Source organism: Sparassis crispa (genome assembly GCF_003851025.1).
Source record: "Sparassis crispa DNA, contig_000002F, whole genome shotgun sequence".
In the NCBI taxonomy this organism is placed as follows: domain Eukaryota; kingdom Fungi; phylum Basidiomycota; class Agaricomycetes; order Polyporales; family Sparassidaceae; genus Sparassis; species Sparassis crispa.
This window is the reverse complement of record NW_020939749.1, coordinates 2487591-2511713: the sequence shown is the minus strand read 5'-3', so window position 1 is coordinate 2511713 and position 24123 is coordinate 2487591. Positions and strand designations below refer to the sequence as shown.

The 24123-nt window shown below is 53.5% G+C and overlaps 6 protein-coding genes across 6 annotated transcripts; 3 read left to right on the top strand and 3 right to left on the bottom strand.

Annotated features, from left to right (window-relative positions):
* Nucleotides 1–214: 214 nt before the first annotated feature.
* Nucleotides 215–1965, bottom strand: SCP_0308380 (hypothetical protein; the record flags this gene model as incomplete). The annotated part of the gene is made up of 11 exons (XM_027756225.1): nt 215–304; nt 377–450; nt 507–593; nt 654–767; nt 824–905; nt 967–1006; nt 1066–1350; nt 1421–1502; nt 1556–1654; nt 1717–1820; nt 1874–1965. 11 exons carry the CDS (start codon nt 1963–1965, stop codon nt 215–217), a joined length of 1149 nt encoding a protein of 382 aa, XP_027612026.1.
* A 179-nt stretch (nt 1966–2144) lies between these two features.
* SCP_0308370 (hypothetical protein) lies at nt 2145–6457 on the top strand (the record flags this gene model as incomplete). Its single annotated transcript, XM_027756224.1, has 12 exons — nt 2145–2175; nt 2233–2334; nt 2393–2518; nt 2569–2642; nt 2693–2882; nt 2936–3109; nt 3166–3247; nt 3300–3406; nt 3514–3616; nt 3672–4357; nt 4413–4497; nt 4555–6457. The coding sequence occupies 12 exons, from the start codon at nt 2145–2147 to the stop codon at nt 6455–6457; spliced, it is 3663 nt and encodes a 1220-aa protein (XP_027612025.1).
* Nucleotides 6458–7645: 1188 nt separating this feature from the next.
* SCP_0308360 (MAP kinase kinase MKK2/SSP33) lies at nt 7646–9434 on the bottom strand (the record flags this gene model as incomplete). The annotated part of the gene is made up of 6 exons (XM_027756223.1): nt 7646–7751; nt 7816–7962; nt 8024–8091; nt 8153–8299; nt 8361–8534; nt 8589–9434. The coding sequence occupies 6 exons, from the start codon at nt 9432–9434 to the stop codon at nt 7646–7648; spliced, it is 1488 nt and encodes a 495-aa protein (XP_027612024.1).
* Nucleotides 9435–9613: 179 nt separating this feature from the next.
* Nucleotides 9614–11296, bottom strand: SCP_0308350 (hypothetical protein; the record flags this gene model as incomplete). Its single annotated transcript, XM_027756222.1, has 6 exons — nt 9614–9860; nt 9923–10102; nt 10163–10479; nt 10538–10607; nt 10659–10883; nt 11088–11296. 6 exons carry the CDS (start codon nt 11294–11296, stop codon nt 9614–9616), a joined length of 1248 nt encoding a protein of 415 aa, XP_027612023.1.
* Nucleotides 11297–11450: 154 nt separating this feature from the next.
* SCP_0308340 (2-methylcitrate dehydratase, mitochondrial) lies at nt 11451–13410 on the top strand (the record flags this gene model as incomplete). Its single annotated transcript, XM_027756221.1, has 6 exons — nt 11451–11817; nt 11883–12210; nt 12296–12524; nt 12600–12844; nt 12926–13264; nt 13329–13410. 6 exons carry the CDS (start codon nt 11451–11453, stop codon nt 13408–13410), a joined length of 1590 nt encoding a protein of 529 aa, XP_027612022.1.
* A 4390-nt stretch (nt 13411–17800) lies between these two features.
* Nucleotides 17801–20759, top strand: SCP_0308330 (hypothetical protein; the record flags this gene model as incomplete). Its single annotated transcript, XM_027756220.1, has 17 exons — nt 17801–17868; nt 17923–18088; nt 18139–18189; nt 18242–18459; nt 18508–18561; nt 18609–18894; nt 18955–18981; nt 19053–19391; nt 19445–19622; nt 19677–19734; nt 19792–19879; nt 19930–20130; nt 20185–20300; nt 20358–20441; nt 20498–20505; nt 20565–20605; nt 20673–20759. 17 exons carry the CDS (start codon nt 17801–17803, stop codon nt 20757–20759), a joined length of 2070 nt encoding a protein of 689 aa, XP_027612021.1.
* Between the last annotated feature and the right edge of the window lie 3364 nt (nt 20760–24123).

The following is a 24123-nucleotide window of genomic DNA, read 5'->3' as shown; positions in this document are numbered from 1 at the left end:
CTGCGGGAGCACACCTTTCTTCCACACTTTTCCGCACCTCCCACCCATATCCCTTCCTCACATCTTCCTCCCACCGCCCGGGCGATCTCCGAGTCAGCACGGTGGGCTCGCAGGCTTGCTCCGTGCCGCACTCCCGGTGAGCGACCCAAATATCTAGGCCGCGGGGCGGGCACCATCACTCCGCACTCCGTGCGCGTTCGTGGGAGGCTCGTGCTCACGCTCGCTCGAGCGGCAGGGAAGTGATGTAGATGGGGGCTCCAGCGACGTGTGATAGCTCCGCGCGCTGATGTCGCAGGACGAGGGCCTGCAGTGCAGAGGATAATAACACAAAAGCAATCAGCTGGTGCTTGGGGTGGACTGTAGGATATCGTCGTACCCTGGGCTTCGGATCGAGCGAGGACGCGTAGGCCACCGCCATGGTTTCCGTGGTGAAAGCGCACCAGAGGCGGGCTGTTATTGTCGATGAGGGTCTGCCAATCCCACGCGGATTAATTGAATAGACTCACCGGCGACGGTCCTCGAATCGCTGCGCTCCTTCACCAGCAGTAGCACACCCGCCTGGGGCGATTGCTCACCGCGGCGTTCGCAATCCTCTGCTCGGCGAGTCACTTTTTTCGCCAACGGATAAAAGAAGACGTAAGGGTGGTACGTACTGTAGAATTCGCCTAGAACGCGCTCGACGACGCTGTGCGTGTCATCGTCGGACGCCGCGACTGCGTCGCCGAGGGTCTTCGCGAGCATTGAGCGGATAATGTGTTCGCCTGTGCCTTTATCGACAAAGCGTATTAGACATATAACCTGGGTGATGAACGGAACCAGAGACCAGAAACGCTGCAGGCGACGCCGCGAGGCCCTTCTCCATTCTCTCGGTCTTTTGCCCAACAGCCCGCACCGTAAACTGCGGCCTGGCAATTCAAACGACGTGTGATGGTCAGTGATGTTCGTCACAATGAATTATTACCATACCTCTCCAACGCGTCCCGGGTGTTTGAGCAGTAACCCACCGCTGGAGCCAGCATTTCATTGAGCGTACAGGCTTTAGACAAGGTTCAACAATGAGTCTACCTTGATACCCCTGTGGAGGTGTTGCCTTCCGCGTCAAGCGCGACCGCGCCCACGGTATCTTGGATAGCGCGTAGGCTGTCTGCCGTCGACGGACTGATGGGTGAAGTCGAACTTTGCTCAGACGGCACCGCTTCGTCTGACGGGTTGCCAGCAATTGCGGAGTCGAGTTTTGTCTTCCATTTCATCCATTCTTCCTTCGCCCGAGGAGAGATCAACGATTCTGCAGACACAGTTTCAACGCCTTTTGATTCTGCGAACTTTGTAGCCCCGTCGGACACAAGCAACCTGCGCAGCGAGCACAAGAATAAGCGTCGAAGTAGCGGGAATGTACGGAATGAATAATAGGCGTGCGCACAGCGGTGGAATTCTTCCCAATGGGTCCGGTACGCGAGAGTGCTCTAAGACGGCTCGAGCAGCCTTGATTGGATTCTTGAGCCCTACATTTATAGGGTATAAGACTTCAAGTACTGTAAAATCACGGTGCGCGAACCAGACACCGCCCCGACGCCGCCAAAATCGCATGTTCGCCCATCCATGACTGCCGCATCACACTCGACCGTCCCGTTGCGGGTCAAATTGGAGCCAAAACCTGGCCAGGAGAGCTTCGGTGACAAGTTCACTGCGCGGACGCCTAGCTGAGAGGGTGCGGACCTGCGTTAAGGCACGGGTCATCCTCGAGAAACGTGATGCTGTCTTCCACTACTTTGAGAGCCGGGTCACCGGCCTTGAGAGCGTCAACGGCGCGGGTACATGCTCTGGGTAAGGATAGGGTAGGGCCGCGGTGACCTGACCGAATATCGGGACGTACAGTTTGAGGGCTTTCCTGAGTCCCTTGTCAAAGGACTTCGCGTGGGTTCCTGCGCCGCCGTGTAGTGCAATGAGATAGAATTGTTCCGCCATGCGTGAAAGCGTACGCAGAATTTGAGAATACTCAGAACGCGGAAGTTGTTTGAAGTGGCGTGAGCGCGGGAAACAAACAACAGCACATAACGCGTCCACATTCGCCACAGACGCGAGTCGTTCTTAGAGTACTGACGCACTCAACTGATCTTTGATTGTTCCAATATCGAACTCAGCAGATGGCCTATCACGTCGGTGTACTTCCTGACGGTCAGCCATCAATTCTTGCTACTCTCTTGCAAGTTCATGACCTGTGGCTTTGTGTAGATGTCCTCCAGACATTGGTCGCGAAGCTGAACCGCGACAGTGCAGAAGAAGAGAACAGCTCAGAGGGACTGCGTTTCGTGAGACTGCCTCACCCTAGAACGGGTAATTTATCCAACTTTTGACCACAGCATGCTGATTCGTTGAGCTGTCGGGTCATCAGGCATTCCCTCGTTGTTCCTCCCGTACCAGACACCTGATGATTCGAAGAGCTCCCTACTGGAAGTTCAAGCAGTGTCTCCGCCAAACCCGCGATCTTGGTTCATGTCTCATGGAGAGATTTTGGACGGTACGTAGGGCTCGGTGTAGGGCCCTGGGGATGTGCTGACTGCCTGCTAGACGGCAAGCTTCTCGTCATGACTCCCATTGATCCTGCTTTCGTGCTTATTCCTATCTTGCAGTGCATACATCCGGTAAAAACACCCGTTCTGAAATATCATCAACTGATTGATTATTTTTCCAGATTGATGGAACATCGAATAACTTCCGTACCATGGAAGATATTCTTGAGGAAGCGGCTGCGAAGGTAGCCGGGAAGAGTTCTGCACTCGACTTAAAGGATCCATCGGCTGTTTGCTGCGTCAATGACATCCTCCATCTCTTGTCTTTTACATGCATACAAGGCGCGATGAAGCACCTATGCGAAGTAAAAGGTGTGCTTCAATGCGCTATGCTTGGGAGTTCGGTGCTGACTAGCTCGCCTTAGAAATAACCGCAGACATCGTCGTATATCGATACACGCCTGCCAAGGTGCAGGACTATCTAAGGTTGAAAGTCGGTCGCCTCGCCTCGCCAGAAATCTTTGAGGGCTCGCGGACGTTGACGCGCAATTTGGCCAAGGAGGGACTGATGGACGACGGGAAGGAAGCTCTCTTGGAATGTCAGCTCGCTTTCAATTAATATCTTTAGCATCGTCTGATGCAATGCATTTACTAGCTGGTCGCCTTCGGGGCGCATGCAATCTCATCTCGCATTATATCTCTCAGGAGCTGCACACCGCCTTGCTGGCGTCATACGAGTGAGTGTGCCTTGCTAAAGACATTTGGAGTGACGTGCTGATCATCCTTCAGCTTCACTGCCCTAAATGCACATCTTAAGGCTGCAGAGCAGGTCCTCGTAGCGCTCACTGCGGAGAACATGAACAAGGCAGAGAAGAAGGAGAATAAGATAAAGAACGGTGGGGCGGCGGAGAAGAAGCGGAAGGGGCAGAAAGGGTCGCAGGGAGTGGAGAAATTGAAGAAAGCAAACGTGAAGGGGATGGCTCAGATCTCGAGTTTCTTTCAGAAGTCGACAAAGTAGAACCTCCCGTTGTCGCCTGTGCACGCGTGAGGGAACGCGTCGCGGACATTGGAACTCCGCCAATTCGCATCCTGTCACCGACGTTCATGTTCGTTCTCGCCGGCTATTACTAGTCCCTTGTTCAAGTCTGACTGTCGGCAAAGGACCGAGACAACTAAGATGTCGACCAAAGATACATTCGCAAAGCAGTATATAGAACGCAGTGTGCAAACGGACATCCTAGCCCAAATCGTCACCCCTCCTTCGCCAACTCTCTCCACTCGCATGTCTTCAGTACTTTCAAGAACCTCAGACTCTGTAGCCGCCGGGCACTCGCCAAGTCCCAGCCATTCGCGTAGCTCGACGCAATTCGACATAGAAAGCGCATATAGCCAGACCACAGACGGCTCTAGCCCAACACACTCGTTCTCAACCACAGCCCGTACGTACAAGCGCCAACAGATCGCCTTCAACAGGCCCTCAAAACCCTTCAAGATCGCCTCCACAAGATTGGTGTCGCTTCCCGAGACCGTATCAGCGTTCTCCACAAAGTCTGCCTTGCAGAAGACCGCGCGCGTGGTGTCGATGCCCACATCGCTGGAGGACCCCAGCCTGCTTTCGGACGACTTTGATCTGTCTGCACACTCGGGAGAGCCATTCATATCCGAGGACGAGGAGGGCTCGCGTGTCCGTGTCCATTCCCACGCGACGGACACACCGCACACGCCCTCTCCGCCATCCTCCCCCGAATCAATACTCATAATCGCGAACAAGAACTCGCTCTCTGAGGGCTTTTTGCGACATAATATACGCATCGAGGAAACGTCGACTCCGCACCCCGACAATGAAGGTTCGTGTTATATATGGTAAATGATTGCTACCTCTGTTCTGACACTGAGAATCAGGTTGGATCTCATGGGCGAACTCTCCACCGCGTCCTATCCCTGCTCTCCATGGTCCGCTGTCACTGCCATATGCGCGTTGCCCTTCGTAAGTTGCTTCTATCGATTTATCGTTCGATATCTCACCCGCGTCTTCTTTCATTAGCGGTGCTGAAGGAACAATCATAGACGAGCAAGACCATTTGCCTCGTATTATTTGGGGTCTGGAGGGCGAAGATAATCCATCCAGCCGTCCTCGCTCCGAAGCTGTACCATCGCCGCAATACGCTCCCAATCCACTTCCCTCTCACTCCGGACATTCCAATGTTCCTCCGCGATTCCAGAATGCAAATGTCAGAATTGAGGTTGAGTCAGGTTTACGCACTCAGAAGCATAATCCCCAGGAACTCAAACGGACACCCGTCACAGCCACCCAGCCTAAAGTTCAAATTCCTGGGTCACAACCTCAATCTAAGCCTTTGGTTCTGCCTCAATCCCAGCAAGAGATCGTCAGATATCCTCTGCGCGGTCAAGAGCCAATTGATCTCAGCACCATTATGCATCAACAAGCTGAAGTCGCTAGCACTGGCTACCACTCGGACTATGATTTCTACAGGGCTCGCGCTGTGGGTTCTCTTGAGCACGATCTTCATGTGCACGATATCGGCCGTGAGCTTGGTATCGACTGGACTGCGGCTCTGCTTGCTCAAGAGAATATGCGAAAATCTGGTTACCTGTCTTCTACTGGCTCTCACTCGCTTAATGATCACCGGGACAACCACAAGTCTTCTACTCTTTCAGGCGCATCTCCGCTTTCTCTCGAATACCTTGCATCGTCTCACTCTCCCATCGTCCTGGAACCGCCCAGTCAAGTCAAGTCTCGCAGCACCGCTCCGCACCGCCCGTCTGCGCTCGAGATTGCACAGCAGTACCGTCAACAGCAATTACAGCAGCAACATCAGCATCAGCAGAGTTTACTGCCTACTCCTCCGAACTCTTCGTCGCCTATATGGTCCTCGCACTTCTCGCCCTACCAAGACACTCTGATCTCTCCAGAGCTTCTCTCTGTTCCTCGCTTGTCAAAGCTCTCACCTATAGGGTTGCAATCCAATACCGCTTTTCTACATCCTGAGGTGACTCAGCAGCTACGGTCGTCCCTTCAAGATAGGTCACATGCATCTGGTCTCCTCGGTCGCAAAGGTAATTCTGCGTCCTTAGCTCTACCCGCTCGCATCGAAGACGATCCCGTGCGAGTTCGTTCGCTCTTGCCCGATGGTTCGAACACTGTTGTCTCAAACACCGTCTCGAGTTACCTGCACTCTCAGACCCGCAAACAGCGAAGTACCGCTCCGGCGTCGCATGTCGATCGTTCACCCACAGTACCCAGACCGCCGCCGAACACGCCCCTCAGCACCGTCTCCTCCCCATCTACAGCAATACGCAACAATCATACCCAGACTCAGATCCCGATGGCCACGCCTCCTTCACCGACGTCTCCGAAGCCGCGGCTGCGCAGTATCACCCAGCAGCATGCGCGGTCCATTCCTCTCGCCCGGCTCGTCCAACGCAGGCTGTCCTCTGTCCCGGAAGAGGACGCCGGCACCCATCCTGACCTCAGAACTTCGTCCTCACCTGTCCCATCCTTGGCGCAGAGGGCCCGCAGCTACTCGTCGGGCGAGTCACCGGTACCTCCAAACGTCATGTTCTTACTGTCGCCGCCGTCACCGCTCCACGTCAACACGCGGTCCCCGAGCCCCATCCAGCCGTCCCAGAGCAACGCCGCCGACAGAAATGAGGCAGGCTTTTTGGATGTGGGAGTTGGCTCGCACGCGACGGTGAAGTTACCGGGCGGGGGAAGAGCTGACCGTGGGCGCGGTGTCGGCCTTAGTGTAAGTGGGTCTGGGTCTGTGCAGCATGACAGTAAGAAGGACGTGGTGAGGGGACAGGAGAACCATCGCGGCCGAGGATCGAGGAAAGGAGGGCGCGGGAGAAAGGGCAGAGGCGGAGGTATGCAGCATATATTCAATGGATCCGAGAGGGTCGACGGTGGATTGATGGTCAAGTCTTGAGGTGAGTAGTTGGCAGCATACCTGACTTGTGTGTGCTAACTGCTTCATATTCTCATTTGCAGATTTCCCTATCTGTTTTGTTCTGTATTCGTTCAGCGTCTTCACCATGTTTTCGTTTGTCCCAACTGTATTCGTAGCTGTCTTCCGCGACTCCTCTTCAGTTTGTATTCCCACTCTTCTCCAGCATGTCCCTGTTTATCCATTGCAACATACTCCCCTCGGCTTGCGGACTCATGTATCGATAGTCCTTTGGGCTCATCAAGTCATCCTTCTTTTTCTGTCGATTACTTTACTAGTACTGTAATATTAATGACCCCACTCGATAATTTGAAACGCTGTATCACTCGCATTGTTATGTATCGTACTCCATAATCGATGATCTTCATCAATCAGGGGTTGCGTTTAACAACCTGTCACCGCGCGCTGTCCGACCATGTCACTGCTCACTGCCTCCCAACAATTGATCTCTGATGTGCGCAACATCATACCGGCACCGAAGCCACTCATCGTGGGTCCATATGGGCTCAAGCACACTACGCACCCATATCACAATCAACCAGGCAACGCACACCAGAGCGAACGGTAAGCTAGAAATTCCAAGGAGGAGTACCCTACACAAAGAACTTTCCAATAACACAAGCAGCAAATATTACGCATTACAAGACTGTGCTACAGTTCAGAACTAAGTAAATAACCTGAGACAGTGTCCGACAGCCCGTCGCGCCGTTGGTACGTGTATTTGCGTGTATGGATGCAGAGTGCTCCAAGCGCGCCCCGCCTGAGGTGTCCAGACCTCGGATAGAGCTTGGAGCCGCAGAGTCCCCGTATGTAATGGATAGCGAAAGCGAGAGTGAGAAGAAAGAATGGGCTGTAGAGTGACATGTGGTGCCGTGGGCGATGAATATATGTATGTGCATGGGAGGGTGTGAGTGAGTGCGATGATCGAATATGAATGGACAAGCAAAAAGAGAGTTAAGTTAGGGAGAAGCCAAATTAAACGTGCAGGGGGATAGCATTCAACACTGGGTTGCGTGGGCGAGACCGGTACGGTCATGGATTTGGGCTAGTGATGGATATGGACCGGGACGTTATACAAGGGCAGAGGGATGGCGGCGAGAGCTTGGTAACTCTTCTGAGATACGGAAGATAAGGAGGGTGTTTGCGCGGCGGGGCCGCGACGGCCGCGAGTCAGATGCCCGCAGGAGGTGAGTCGGAATTCGCGCCGACGTTCAGGCCGGCCATCGCCGTCTCCAACGACGAATGCTCGCTCCGGCTTGAGCTCGGACGTGAGTTGCTGCGCGCTCGTGTCAGTCTCGCGCTACAATCCCAAGGCCGAAGGGAATGGAACTGATACGCACGTGTCACTCGACTTCCTGCTCTTGGGCCAGCCCCAAACTTTGCGCATCCAGTACGCCATGTTTACATCGCTTTGCATTACATTCACTATCCACGGGTGCGTGAGCATGTCCTTCGGCGTTGGGCGTGCTGCAGGATCGCGCGTGAGTCTGTGCAAAAGGCCGTGATCAGTCTGCAATACGACGAGATACAAACAGCGAAGACACATACGTAGCTTTAATGAAGTCCTTCATCTCTGGACTCCATGCTATGTCTTCCTCGTCTTCCAACTCCGGCGGCTGCAAAGGGCGAGCGGTAAGCGTCAATTCGGTGACGTAAGTCACGGTGTGAGACGCGCACCTCGTTCTGCGTGATGTGCATCATGAGCTCGATCGCAGCAAGATCGTTTGGGAAGGGAAAACGATTCTGGACCAGCTCAAGGAGGGAGATGCCTGTTGACCACACATCGGAGCGGATTGTGTATTCCAAGCCGGACAGGCGTTCCGGCTGATCGCAGCACCGGACATCGCTGATCAGCGCGCACTCGAGACGGAAATGAAGGACTTACCGCCATGTAGAGACTAGTACCGGTGAAGGTACCAGCGATAGAATTCACGAGCTCGCCAGAGACACCGAAGTCGCATAGCTTCACGATGCCTTCGCGCGTGAGCAGGATGTTGGGCGGCTTGATGTCGCGGTGTATAGTCTTCTTCGAGTGAAGATATGCGAGGCCCTGCAAGATCTACGCATCGCGAGCGTCAGTGAATGAGATGGTTGCTATGTACATGATACGTACCCCTTCCGCGAGCCGCCCGGCGACCTTCTCGCCGACGCGCCCGCCGATCTCGCGCATACGCTTCCCGACCGATTCGAGGCTGCCGCCCTCGCCGTATTCCATAAGGACCTTGACCTCTCTGGAGGATGGGGACATGTACGCGCCGAAGAAGTGGATGATGTTGACATGAGATGTGGTAGAGATGATGCGGATCTCCCGCAGCAGTTGGTTCATCGGTGCCTCCAGCGTGGTGATCGTCTTGCGGGCCATGACGGTGCCAGTGCTGCGGTCACGGACCTTGTAGACGGCGCCGCCTGCGCCCTCACCGAGTCGAGCGAGCTCCTCGAGAAGGTCGTCAGACCAGTGATCGAACTCCTCAACGGTTTGGCGAATGTTATCAATGGAGACAGGCGGTGGTGCTCGTGGACGTGGTGAGATAGTGACCTCTGGTCGCAGTGTGAGTTCCCCCGGGCTATCGGTTTGACCATTGGAGTGTGCAGTGGAAGATACGGGCTGTGTCTGTTGGCCACCAGCGTAGCCACCGGCGAAAGCCTCCTCTGTCGATATGCTCTTGAAGTCGAGCTTCAACTTGAGACGGGGTGAAGCGACCGGCGGATGGGGGTTTGGCATGTCAAGAGTGAGTGTGGGTGTGGGCGATCTCATGCCGTTGACTGAAGGAGGTTGGAGGAGACTGCTGAAACTGGACGTGCTGCCGTTGATGCTGCCATTAGAGTCTCTGTGTACTTTGCGGACATTGAGGGGGGCAACCTCGGGGAGAGAATAGTGTGAGGAGGAACGCTGAGGAGAGGCAGCGCGCTGGATGTTGCGGGGACCGAGAGGGCGAGCAGGGCCAGCTGGGTGCATCATGGTGGTCGACAACAACTGCTCGGGGCGCTTCACACCTTCTCAAAGCCACTTACTCTACTGCCAAGCACGTGACCACTTCCCCAGTCTCGAGCCATAGCGAACGTACGGTGTATTCGTAGTATCCACGCTAAGTCACTCGATCGATGGGCTACCTCCTCCATGTGTCTACCACGCCCTCCTCACCCGTCCCATGCATGTTCTTGCCTCGGCAGAGTTACCACGACAACCCCCGCGTCCTTTCGCTCTCCCATCCACCTCCAGCACGGCCCGCAAATAACGAAAGGGCTCTCCCCGAGTCGCACGTCACCGACGATGGCAAATACCGCGGGCACCTTGTTGCACGCTCGGCAGATGTCCAGCAAAGGCGGTGTGATTTGTGTGGTAAGAGGAAACGCCGCGTGGGGAGGGTCAGAAGGATGGTGCAGTCTAGGTCGGTCCGACACTCTGCGTGAATACGAATGTAAGCAGCACATGAGTCTGTCACGTACCGGATCTCGTCCACGACCACCAAATGTTCGCAGTTGCCTGCGTGCAGCAGCCAGTAAGGCTCATGCAATCGGAGGGACAGGGACCTGAACGATGTATCGTGCATGGTGGGACCCCTTTTCAGGCGTGGTTCGCTATCATCACCCTCCTCCTGCGATGCATTCACCATCGCAACGAGTTTGCTGGAAGGCACGCGGTGTGAAGATGGGTTGTTAGGATGCTGCAGCTAATCGTTGACTTACTCGGAATAATCCTCTGCACTCTGACCGTCTCCGTATGCAACACCGTCGATGCAAATCACACAACCGGTGCTTTCGTCCGTATCCGCTGATGTTTCGTAGCCAGCGATTCCGCCGTCGTCGCCTACACACTCCTTTGGGATCTCACTTGACCAGCAAGGAATGACGTCAAATAGGTCGCCGATGGTCTGTGACGACAACAGGACATGCTGCGAGGAACGGGAATGAAGGCGGTTTCCCCAAGGAATCCTGTTGTAGATCGTGACGAACACCAATGCTTCACGCGTGTCCGCAGAGCTGCTACCCACGGCGAACTCTTTCTATCAAGAAAACGCGTAAATACGCGAGCAACTCGCACCGACTCTTGAGGACACGAACCGTACAAATCAGTGTGTTGTGATCAGAATGCTTGGGTGGTCTAATGAACGACGCAGCATTGATCGTCAGTCTGCAATTATGCTTAGTAACACTCGGGCCACTGCAAACTATCTAGACTTACGGCCAGCTCTTGAGCTGAATGACATCCATCTTCATCCTCAAGGCCGTGACCTCAGGATGCTCCTCAGCCGGTTCCGTGACTGCCGTCCGTTTCCTCTTCCTCCGATTCGACATATCGGCAGTTTCGTATATCGCATGGACGTCAACATCGTGAGACTTGGTTACGTGGGCCACGAGACGCGGATTATTGTACACATCGAGCAGAGTGTTTTGGAGGTCGGTGACACTGTTCTAGGGCGCATGTCAATGGAAGGTGATTGGAGTAGATGCAAGTTTATTTCATATAGCTGGACAATACGCCCAGACTGCCACACGACTTCTCTCGCCAAGGATAGATGACATACAGTCATCGACGCTTGACGAGAGGAGGTGGGTTAGACTAGAGTGTGTTCCGAGAGATTATCCGTCCGGAGATAAAAACGTGGCGCACCTACACTCCGCGGTTATCGCAGCCTGCTCATCAGACGAAAGATTCGCCCATGCCTGTTTCGCGACCCCGGAAGAAGAGGGAGCGAACAGCTGACATGGTGGCTGTTCCTGTTCGCGCAGCGCAGCGGACTGAACGAAGTCCGAGAGAGATATGTACTCCGAAGGAGGTCCGAACAGAGATTCGTGCGCTTGACCTTGGCCGAGATTCATGAGGGGAAGTGAAAAAAGAGCGGGACGTGTGGGGTTGGACCTTGGGGTCACGGTAATGTCAATAGCCTGAGCGCCTAATGAAGGCGTTTATCAGCGCGCTCGACGACGACCAGCGCCTGCAGCCAGAGCCGTCCTCCTGAGCAGTCCGTTGCCCATGTTGTCCTCAACCCGCCTTACTCTCGTCCGCAGCCTTCGCTCCCGCTCCCCCCTCGCGCCAGCACACACCGCTGCCCTCTCCTCCTTCTCCGCTCGCCGACCCGCTGTTTTCCCTGTGACAGCATTCAAGGCGAATTCCCGCAACATGTCTAGCCATGCAGAGTCCGCCGTCCGCCCCGAGCCCGACCAGGTGCTCCAGGACATCGCAGACTACGTGCACAACTACAAGATCGACTCGGACATAGCTTTCGAGACGGCGCGACTTTGCCTGATCGACACCATCGGCTGTGGTCTCGAGGGTTTGCGCTTCCCCGCCTGCGCGAATCTCCTCGGACCAGTGGTCGAGGGCACCGTCGTTCCGAACGGTATGTGAAACTGCTTCAAATTTCATACCCAGGACGTTTTATATCCAACATTTTTGCCTCTGCAGGCACGCGGGTCCCTGGCACGAACTACCAGCTCGACCCCATCCGCGGCGCTTTCAACATTGGCACCCAGATCCGTTGGCTCGACTTCAATGACTGCTTCCTGGCCGCAGAGTGGGGCCATCCCTCCGATAACCTCGGAGCCATCCTGGCCGTTGCGGACCACCTCTCCCGCAAGGGTGAAAAGTTCACCGTCCGCGACATCCTCGAGGGGATGATCAAGGCACATGAGATTCAGGGCGGCCTCGCGCTCTTGAACTCCTTCAACCGTGTCGGCCTGGACCACGTCGTCCTTGTCAAGGTCGCGAGTACCGCGGTCGTGTCTAAAATGATGTCAGTAACTCCGTGTACAGGGATAGACCCGCGTTATGCCTTCGTAACCAGTTTTTTTGGATACTCATGACTACCCCAATTTCAGCGGTCTTGACCGTGCGCAGACAATTGATGCCATTTCGCAAGCATGGGCGGATGGCCAGTCTCTCCGTACTTATCGACACGCACCCAACACTGGCTCACGCAAGTCATGGGCGGCCGGCGATGCCTGCTCACGCGCAGTGAACCTTGCTTACCTCGTTAAGAAGGGTGAGAAGGGCATGCCGTCGGTGCTCACCGCCAAGACTTGGGGCTTCTACGACGTTCTCTTCAAGGTGATATTTTCGTTCCGCTTCCTCGCGCCCTCGGTGCGTTCGAATTCGTGACCAACCGCGATCTTTTCGTCCCAGGGCAAGCCTTTCCAGTTCCAGATGCCATACTCCTCGTACATCATGGAGAATGTACTCTTCAAGATCTCCTACCCTGCCGAGTTCCATGCACAAACCGCCGTGGAGGCGGCACACATAATCTACGGCAAGCTGAAGGAGCTGGGCAAGACCAGTGACGACATCAAGAGTATTCGCATCCGGACACAGGAGGCGGCCATGCGCATCATCAACAAGAAGGGGCCGCTTGACAATTTCGCCGACCGAGAGTGAGTATAATCGCGCTGACGCCAGTCGCAAAGCGTCCGAACGTCCTTGAGAAGTCGGTGAGCTGACCACTTCCGCTCCAGCCACGACATCAACTACATGGTCGCGTACCCGCTCATTTTCGGCGAGCTGACGTCGCAGTCCTACACGGACGCGTCTGCCGCGGACCCGCGGATTGACGCTCTCCGCGCCAAGATCGCCTGCGTGGAGGAGCAGCGCTATAGCGTGGACTACCACGAGCCGGCGAAGCGCTCGATCTCGAACGCGCTGCTCGTCGAGCTGAACGACGGCACAGTCCTCGACGAGGTTGAGGTCGAGTACCCCGTCGGCCACAAGCGCCGTCGCGCCGAGGGCACCCCGCTCTTGATGCGCAAGTTCCAGAACCATATCGCGCCGCACTTCGACCAGGCGCAACAGAAGAAGTGAGTGTCCCCGTCGCTCGAGTCCATCGCGGAGCGAGCAGCTGCTGATCCGCGTGCCTTCCAGGATTTTGGGAACAGTCAACGACGCGTCAGGCCTTTCCAAGCTTCCCGTAGACAAGTTCACGGACCTCTTCGTCAAGGCGTGAATGCGGTTCGGCAATATAGTGCTGCGGTGGTTGGTCTTGTTGTCGTCTTTGGGTGCCGCTGCTTGCCCATAAGCATAATGTTTTGTGCGGGCAGTGATGAGTGCTAAAAATTGGAAACCTCTCGGGTCATCTGGAGCCAATGCGGTTGCAGGCACGCATTATCCGCCAATGTACATATTAGCTACTGCGTTCTCAACGGAAGCTTACAGTCATGCTGAACTCCTGAGGCCTGAGTTGATGCACTTGCGACCCTGCTAGTCTGATCTCGCCGGTGCGGTATTTCGGGGAGATAGAAGCAGTGGTGTGCGAGCGTCTCGACTATTCCGAGGTCCCTGGACCTCAAACTAGCGATATATTTCTAATGTAACTGGGAGTTGAACTGAGGTGAACCAACATGAGCCCTGGGGCCCCCGCGGTATTTGCCACTCACCGATGTGAAAGATTAATCAAGCCAGACAAGCCGGTGTCAACACTACATCTTAATATCTTGACGATGACACGAACACGATGATACAGTGTGTATCAGCATGTATGCGCGAATGAGAGGACACGTTGGCGCTGCATTCAGTGCTGTCGACGGCGGACCGACGACGCCGACGCAGTTGTGGCGGAATCCCGGTGCGTGACAGATGCTGCCCCAAGCTATGCACCCATTGGACACGAATACAGAGAAGGGAGGCCGCTGAGTTGTTCCGGGAAGCTTCGCTGTCAGGTGAACGAGAAGGGAAGCTGATCTGATTCGCATCACGATTCCTCTGTACCACTTAGGGCAAGGGAGGGCATGCCTTACGCGGGAGCAAGCACTGTTCGTAGTTATTTCTTACAGATTTCACAGAGGAGAGCACTTATCCGCATATCCGCGAAGAGACGACCCAACGATTGGCACAGTCGTACACCTAGTTGGATGCGTTGGCAAAGTGCGAGACAGAAGACTGGTCCTGTGCGGCGCTGGCGCTGGCGAAGCCGCGGACGAGACCAATGAGCAGAGACCGAGAACAGATGAGTATCAACTAAAACAACAATGCACAGTGAAAGCACCGAAGTCGCCCAGCGCCAAAATGACCCGAAACTTTATCTTGAGGTGTATGATCATGGTTGTTCGGTATAGCGGCCCCTGATCGTTGCGGCATGCACCCTCCATATACTGCAGCATTAAAAGTCAAGAAGGCAGGAAGAGAACGCGCAGAGCTTCAGAGAGTAGAAGGGAGAACTATGTTCTCGATAATCCAGTGACGGAAGGATCGTCTGTCTTGCCCCCGTTGGCTACGAGGTCGAGGGATAACATCTTGTCTAACGAGGACAGAAACAATTATGGGTATCCTCGGGCGTCGCTGATACTAAGACATTCCTCCGAATGATGTGTAGGGAGCCATGGCCTTGGGATAATGCCTTCACTCTAGTTCGAGCTGCGAACATGTATTATTGCTATATTGTTGGTCGTGGTCGTTCCACATACCCGGTGCTGAAAGAGGTGGATTCACCGTAACGCTAACGCGAGGGCGAAATTCTAGATCTGTCACAATGTAGTGAGGATAGGGCAAAGACACGCGCGTTGCGCACCTCGGTTTTTTCACGTATAACGGCAGCACATAATACCGCGGACACTGGGGCTGAATCATGTTTCCGATCTAGTCCATATTTAGGCCACTAGTAGATACTGTATGATCGGAGGCAATGTCACTGTCCGGCGGAGAACACAGAACACAGCGCCGGTGTGAACCGTTTTCTCCATCAAACTTCATGATGGGCCCAGCACGGGAGTGCTGAGCAAATTTTTGACAGAACCAGCACGTAATACGGCCGCGCAGTAACGTGAACTCTTCATATGTACTTACTGCCGCTGCAGACTTGTGTGGGTCCTCAGCGAGTCGGCGAAGTTCCTCTGGATGATGCATAGTAGCCGACAGCCGTAACTTCGCCGCTGTACTACCCCTGCTATCTGACGTATTCTACACGTCTCTGGGTGATTGCGACGTACCGCAACCTCAGGCTGATGCTGACTGCAGACGGTTGTGTACTCACCTGTAAGCAGACGCCTTGCTCGAACCTCTAGCGTCTGATTCACGATCCCGCGAGGCTCTTGTAGGATGATCGGCGCAACGGTTCAGGTTGCGCTGTAGCCGACCAACGTTACAAGAATAGCTGAGAGATCTAGAGAGGAGATAGAGCCGGGGTATGCGTACTCACGTCCTCGCCTGTGATAGGCGGCGAACAGCAATGTGTACTGCAGTAGCTGAACTTCAAGAAACGCCGTCGACGATCGAGATGCCAACGGACTTGGAGCCTTCAGTATTTGTAGCCGACTTTTAGCTCCCACCTCACATGGTTTGACATTGAACGCGTCCTCCGCCCTCTGTTCTTCATCTCGCTTGGCCGGCTGGCTGTCTGCACGCCAGCGGGTCTCGCTGCTGGTCGTGAAATGCTTACCATCGTCATATCTTCGTCTGACCAAGACGGTGCACACGTATTGAAAGATTTGCGGTCATTTCTGATAAACAGTATGTCACGTCTGCGGCGGTCCTGGTCCTGGAATACCGTGCATCAAGAGAATGTGTCTTCTGCGCATCTTGCAGGCAACATGCTTGGAACGTGCGTATCTAAGAACACTGCTGCAATTTGTTCTATCGTTGGTGATTGGCGACTATAGGATGGTCCTGTCAGTCCGCCCCGACGTACTGCGGGTCAACGCTGTCGTCCGAACAGATTCTTGATGGCCAACATGATCACCGGATCGTCAATTTGTCCGACATATGGAGGCTTTGAGCGCTCATGGTTAATGCCGGGCTGTTCTCACTTCGGGGAACTTCGTTCTCATGCCTGATGCATGATGCCCATGAATTCGATTCCTTGATAAGGTTCGTAATCACCATTGTTTGTCCATTTTTAGGTCTAACGTACGAATGAGGCGTTCCTTTTGTCCTGTCCTCTCGTGCAGCGAACTGGGTCCTCGAACGATCTAAACCGGGGATCACGACCTATCGTTATGTCTTCCCACAACATTGCAATCCACCGCTGGAACCGGAGATAGCAGCTGTCAGGCGACCATTTGGCCATTCTTCGGCTTGATGGCTGCGTCGTGGCGCAGAATTTGAGAGACGACAGGCTTTCTCATCGATGAGGTGCCTACCGCACGAGGCCAGGGTCTCGCAAAATTTGGTGCGTGTACTCCCTCAAAGCAGGTAACTAGGCTAACCAGAAGAGCACGGGCATAAGAAGATATTTGCAGCCGTCGGACACGAAGCCGGAGCCACCTGCCAACTTCATGATGACCCTGTTTGTTGTGAAGTAAGGCTTCGACGTCTTGACATCGAACCAAACTACGGTCCTATAGGGCCCCTCAGTAGAGATGATTACTTATCTGTGTGTCTGTTGGTGAGGTAAGAGGTGCCCCTTACTCCGGACAGTTGATAGGAACCTCTCCGTTTGGCAAACGTCTTTCACACTCAATGAATGTGGATGCCTGCGAGGAGAGTGGGCATACGGTGTCCAGATTATTTGTATGATGTGGTTCTCGAACTTGCTGGCTTCACGTCGATTTGACAACGGAAGTCGCGGTGTCAGTGCGTATCTTCTGGCATCCTATGGCACTGCCCCGTTGAGATGGCCTTGAAAGCATTCTCATATGGTTCAAGGCATTTTGCGTGCGATCCCGAAGATTTGGCAGGTTGTGGGTGTTCTGGTTCCCTCCCTAAAACGGTGGAGATAATGAATTTGACAGTCCTGGGTTCTACAGCTGGACACGCGCCATCCTCCGTTCATCCAGAGAGGCCGCGGGATATTTACGTTACGACTCAGTTTGCGCTTGCTTGGCCCAATGTTCTGATGAGGTGGTGTCTTTGTTGACTGGTGTCACACCACCGAAAGCCTGAGTTAGTGTGACTGCCGCATCACAGTGAGCCATGGATGGGGTGAAAAGGCTTTGTTTTTTTTCTCTTCTGGCGCTGCAATTTGTTCCCATGGGACTTTCGAACCAAACCGGAACAGTTCGGCGTGATTAGCAGCATCAAACATTGGCCCTGACAAATATAGCGTGAGAAATGATAGTGTCTACGCTCTAAGGAAGAACTCATGATCTTCTTTGGACATTGGGCATTACGTTCGGTGTTCTGTGGGGGAAAATAGAGAATACATGAGGTGGGTGAGGGACAAATATTAGCAGGCGGTGCAAGGAAGTGCCGTGGGCGGAGGCAAATGAGGGAACCGGCCGCAATTGGTGCTGCGTGGTGTTACGGAGTACACCGTCGCACGACCTGAGAAATCCGAAATTTCCATGTCGTCTTTCCCTTCACCTTCAGATCCAGAATCGTGATTCCCCCGATTTGCCATCATCCGCAACAGCAATCAGCTCATGCTCTCTCCTTGTTGGTTTCTCTCATGACCGACTTAAAGCATGGATAAGTCCCGACTTCCTCCTCCTCACCACAATCCCCCACAATCCATGGCAGACAACATGCATTTGTCCGTCGCTCTTGCTTTCCTCCCAGACGCGTGCTGACATACCTCCAACTATAGCCAGGCCAGCCATTATTCCCAGGCGTACTTCGTCCCGCCCCAGGTTCCGGGCTCCATGCATGTTGTCGCGTCGCCGCCACGGCAGGATACCACTGCGCAAAGAAAGCGTCCAAAATATACCCGCAGTAAAACTGGTTGTCTCACATGCAGGGCCAAAAAGATCAAGGTCTGTACTGGCTAACGTGGCACACCTCGTCGACGCTAACCTCACTACAGTGCGACGAATCAAAACCGAACTGCATGCGCTGCACTCATGGCCAGCGGGAAGTACGAACGCGTCCATAGTCCGTGACATATGCTTGACCTGACCTTTTTGCAGTGTACGTGGCCGGAAGGTGTGCCGCCGCGTAAGAAGACCGTACCGAAGCACGAGCCTGCGCCCGAGCCCAGTCTCGATACTGGTCTGGATACGCGACCATCCACTGCAGGTTCGTCGGGGATGTCGGAGACGTCTACCCCGCCTACTCGTGACAACACCCCCCCTGGGCGGGAGCCGATGGAGCTGGGGCTACCTCCGATCATGTCGCGTCGTCACACGTGAGTATTTACTATGGCGCTGTATCTGTATCTTACGGGTGCGTCCAGCGAGCCTGTGTTGCACGTCCCCGGCGTTGAGAGTGGCACAAGTCGAAGACAGAGGTGAGTTGATGCCGTGTTCAACGCGCACATGGCTGACATACGGCAAGTCTGGTACCAATGTCTTCAACGACAGCTCAAGGATACGCGATGCACCCTACATCTAGTCAAATACTGCCCGCGATACCCGAGTCGGAGTCGTCGTACTCTGCTCATCAATACCCTCACTCGTACTCTAACGGTCACCAGCATTACACTCACCCCCAGTCTCTCGTTCTTCCTCGTGTGACTTCTTACCATGAGCACGCTCACTCCATGCGTGCTGACGCATTCTCAAGCACAGGCCAATGGTCCACGACGCCACTTTTGCCGTCTGTTGATCCCATCGAGCCCTTCGTGAGTATAACCACTGAGCTTGACTCTCCGGCGGTCATGTCTAACTGCTATGACCCGTAGTTCCCAACGGTCCAGGAGAGAAACTTGGTGGGGCATCCTTCGCTTAATGTTCACAACGTTAGATATCAATGAATCAATGTGTTTTCTTTTCTCTAAAGATCCATCATTACTGCGACAATGCAAAGAGTATCATAATGGCCTTACCGTCTGAGAATCCCATCCTGGCAGCGAATCTCCAATTCGTGCTCAGTCGTCCTCGGGGATCTGACTCTGCCGTTGAGTCGCTCCGCATGGCCTTGCTCGGTGTTGCGGCTGTCCATCAGTCCTTCTTGCTTTCTCAGAATGGGGCGTGCCACGGAGGAGCTGATCAAGTCATGCGTCTGGCGAATTCCTTTCGAAACCAATCCAAGCAACTGCTGGTCCAAGCATGCACAACGTCAGAGGGTGTGCGGAACGATGCCGCGCTCGGCGCTGCGGTTGCTCTTGCTCTGGTTGACGTGAGTGCGCTTGCTTGGGCCGTCGTGTGTTCGAGAGACTTAAGCAGGTTTAGATATTCTCGGGTGGACAGAACTGGTTCAAGACTCTGCGTTTGGCGAAGATGTTAATCAACATGCGAGGGGGCCCGGCAGTCTTGCTAGCGCGCAGTTCACATCCGAAGCCTGGCTCTGTGACAGGGGTTTCTCGTGCGCGACTATTGCTGGAGATTGTTGCCGTGTACGAGCTCTTTGGTAATGTTCACCGGCACCGCGCTTTCTGCGCGCATCAATTGACAGGTGTTTTAGGCTGCTTAGTGAACGGAGAGGAGCCGACGCTATTATCTCCAAACGCAAGTAATTGGTGGTAGGTTACTTCTTGTCTAACATTCATCTAAAGGCCCTGCTGATCCAGTGCGAGAAGGCTCGACAAGGCTAACTCAGATGACTCACAATCGTACGTGGAATATGTCTTCGGCATGTCTCGTGAATTCATTCCGGTATTGGCACGCGTGAGTCTGCTCAGGTAGAAGTACTGACCTTGCTGACCTGTTACGTGTAGATAACATCGTTCTTTGTCCGCGCCTTAGCGAATCAGTCATGCATCAGGGAAGTTTCTGCTGATGCTACCACATTGTCGGATACAGAAGATGCCAACGAGGCCCGCACACTGTACAATCTCCTGGATAAGTGGACTCATCGTAGAGAAGACCTGCCTGACAGGGTAAGGGCCGGCAACCGCATCTATCAGAATGCAGCCCAGGTAGGTTCGCTACATAATCAATCCCTCGATGCACTTGACTGAAGGGTCACGCAGATTGCTCTTCTCCGGGACATTCTCAAAGTACCACCGGATGATGCACTCGTCCAACAGCACTGCAGTGATGTGCTCTCGCTATGTTTAGATTGCGGGCAGAATCAAATGGGAGTCGAGTGAGTAACCATCGTGTGCATGTTACTCCGCCCTGATTGCTCCTTGATTATTTATAGTCTCACTTGGCCAGTCATTATCGCTGGTTCGCAAATGTACGGTGCAGACCGTACTCGTGTTCTAGCGATATTCCAAGTGTTCAGGTATGTTATCATGTCTCACCGTGGCATGCCTCATCCTCATCAGTCCGATCCTGTAGAACTCAATGTATGTGATCATGGTGGCAACCCTTTGAGCCGTGGTGGCCTCGCTGACGCGGTTTCTAGGTTGCTATGAAATTGAAACCGCGGAACATATCGTTTTTCAGGTAGTTCCTCATCACATTCTAGTTGATTCGACCCGTTGAATAACTGATCCATCATGTTACATCACAGGTTTGGAAACGACTGGATGAGAAACTCCCTAGGGCCGATTGGCGTTCTGTTCTACAAGACCAGAATTTGAATGTTCTCATATTATAGCCATTGAGTGCTTTTCCTTCGGACTGTTTATTGTACGAGTAATTGCTGTCGTTGCTTTGTGTACACTGTCTGTACCTATGGGTCACGGCCAGATCCAAGGGCAAAACAACTTCAGACTGTATTCCGCATGTGAACTCTAGGCAAGACGACAACGCTTCTCAACATTCCCGGCGTTAGGAATTGTGGTACCCTACGCTCTCCACGTGTAGTTCGACGCCCAGGAAGTCCGGAACTCTACTAAGGTGATTAAGCTTCGATGTCGTTGAGGCCACGTTGTCTTGTTCTTGTCGCTTGGACTCAATACGTACGTCTAATCATTTTCCCGATAGGAAAGATAGCCTGATTCTTGTGGTCGAGTCTCCGTCCGTCGGAAGTAGAACTTCCCGTCACTCGGTGCTATTATACTGTACTCTGCTGATGATTGACCAGTACGAACGTTTCGCTCCCAGGCCTTTCATCAGCAAATTCGTTGTTCCATTGGAAAGCATCACTACAACGTAATTACAGAGTCTCACACTCAGCTCTTAACGCTTTTATGACACGCGCCGTGCTGTATGGGTGTGGTGCATGTCTCACTCAGTCTAGGTGAGGTGGTTGTCATGGACAATTTCTCCCATATGGTATTAGCGAAATTCTAGACAGGCGAACACTCATGCTACGTAGACATCTTACCACAATATATGACCGACACGCTGTGTGACTTGCTTCGAGTGTAGTTCTGGTCTATAGACCCGCTCCTCGACTGGCTCTGGCTCTAGTCTGGCGCTGTCGAAGGCGTTCAAATGATCGAGGCCCCGACAAGGGAGAAGACCGTCGATTTAAGGCATCAATCCTCCGCATTGATTGGCAGCGCATTCCAATATGGTCCCACCTGAGCCTCGAGTACAAGAACGCGCATCGTAGAGGTAGAACTGGACACGCATCGCATGCCTATAGAAAACTGAAAAACATCAGATACACTTCGTCGGAATGCGACCAACGGGGACAACGTGAGAAGCCTGGTAATCAAGGACGACCTGAATCGAGGAAAGCAAGAGTCCGAGGTGTGACCGAATCAGAATTGAAAAGGCAAGACAACAATCGGTGCACACAAGTCATCGGAGCCGGGAAATAGTTCCGCACACAGAATCAGTCAGGAGGACAAGGGGATCCCTATGGGTGGTATAGGCTGTGCGGTAGTTCCCCAGGCTCGGAATGATGATCTTGTGATCATCTATTTTGTCTTCTGGAGACTAGGCGGACGGACACACATACGAGGCTAGTACACAGTGCATGCTCGAACCAGACTGCAGGATAGGCCGATGATTGGTATAGTACGAATCAGAAGATGGACTGGTGTGGGGCTCAGGTTGATGTGCATATGATAAGGAGCACCTGGCAAGGCACTTGTCATTACCTCACAGCCGTTGCCACAAAGAGGAAACCATCTGCGCATCACCGTGAGTGACAGCACCTAAGTTAAGGAAGTAATCGTGGGATACCTCGCCGGATACAGATATCTTGACCCGCTCTTTCGACTTGCTTCTGACAGTGTTTCTGTGGTTCAAGAACAACGTGACCCCCAAATTTTGCAAAATCTCGCACTTATATCGATGCTGTTAGCTAGAGGGGTCAAGCATTATTCTCGTGCAGTAGGAAGGTAAATCCGTTGGTGTTCTTAGAGCAGAGCGTATAGCGAGAGCAGGATCAGCCAGGTATCACAGAAAGCTGAAGTGGAGTTAGGAATCAACGAGCTGTGGCGTAGCCGAGTACATGGCCTTAGGATAGATATGAAGAGCGGAGAATTGGCTTGAGACGCGGTTGAAACATCATGGCTGCACGGATTCATCGTAGTGATGATCCAAGTTGCAAACAAGCGGATGCATGCCCAATTGCCCGACCCGTGATGGTCCAGCCATATTGAAGGAACCAGGGCCGACTCGTCGGAGAGACCCCAGTGCCTTTTCAACGGTTAATCTGGATGACCACACTATATTACTGTATAAGTGCGCCACCCAAGAGCAGATCTGAGATGCAGCAGTCCTGTCGCCAGCGGGAGCATCAGCAGAGAAAATAAGCGGCTAAGGACACTCACTCAACTAAGACTGACAAACAAGGGCTTGACGCTGGTGCACAGTCTCGTAGAGCTTGCTTATTCGACCGTCAGTATGCAGGTGTAAGGGCGAGGCACTAGTTGGAGAAGTGGACTAGAGGTAAGAACTCCCAAGCCATCAACAGAGATGCACCAGAAAGCGAGCGTATGTTCATAGTGCCTTCACTCCGTCGTCGACGACGCACTCTGATAACCGAATGAGCAACGGGAGCGAAGGATTGAAAGTCCAACCTCTGTAAGGCGAAGTACCTATGCAGAATCGATACCGTGGCTTGCCACACGCACCGCTGAGGTGTGGGCATGGACAGACAGCAAACCCTACAACTGTTCGGGTCTTTAGCGCTAAAGCAGCCGTGGTGAATAACGTTAGGATATGTCTCCGGAGAACAGAGATGATGCGCCGGCATCAGAATTCGAGTCAGAACTCGAAGCTGACCTGGAGGAGGTCACGTCAAGAAACCCGACTGATATATTTCTCAAGGATATTGACGGGCTTCCCGTCGGACGGTCGGATACACGCTCCTAGTACGTCAACCCGCAACGAACAATCAAACAGAATTCGAACTGACAACTAGGAAAAATCAGCGCAGTAAACGCAAAATGTGCCCGGGCATGTGAGTTTGACGAATGATCCCCTGATACTTAGTCTGGACTAGCACTGAGAACCGCAGGAACGAATTCAAAACCTAAACGCCGCCTTCCGGGGGTACAGCCGGAATGACGCTTTAGGTGCCTCTCGAGCTTGCGACCGCGGAGTTGTTCCCACTCATTGAGATACGAGTGGACTTGAGCCTCTCTGAACAACAAAAAAAACCGAGGAGTAAGTTTGAGGAGTCGTGTACACAGACAGCAAACTGACTTGTCAAGGAACAGTTTCCATGGGAAGAATATTGAGGTGCGGACACTCACCTCCGAGAAATGCTGGGTAGCACGTCAACGTTGTGGACAGAACATCATGGACGTGATGATGGAAGCACTAGATAAGTGCTGGACCTGACAAATTTCCTGCGAAGGAGCGAGTTTGGTGGAATCCTGATACAGATATGCAGGGCGAAGCGCTCTGAACAGTGGTACAAGCCACCGACAGCGCCCAAGGGCTCCGAGTCATCCACGGACAGAAAGCTATTGAACGCGCACGAAGTTGAGTCATCCTCACATAGGGCACCAGCCGTACAAAGATAGCTGTCTGAGATTCCAACCGCCCTCAGAAATCGGCGCAGACACTTTCAAGCACGTCGTCATGACAGTTCAAACTTACAAGTCAGCCGTTAA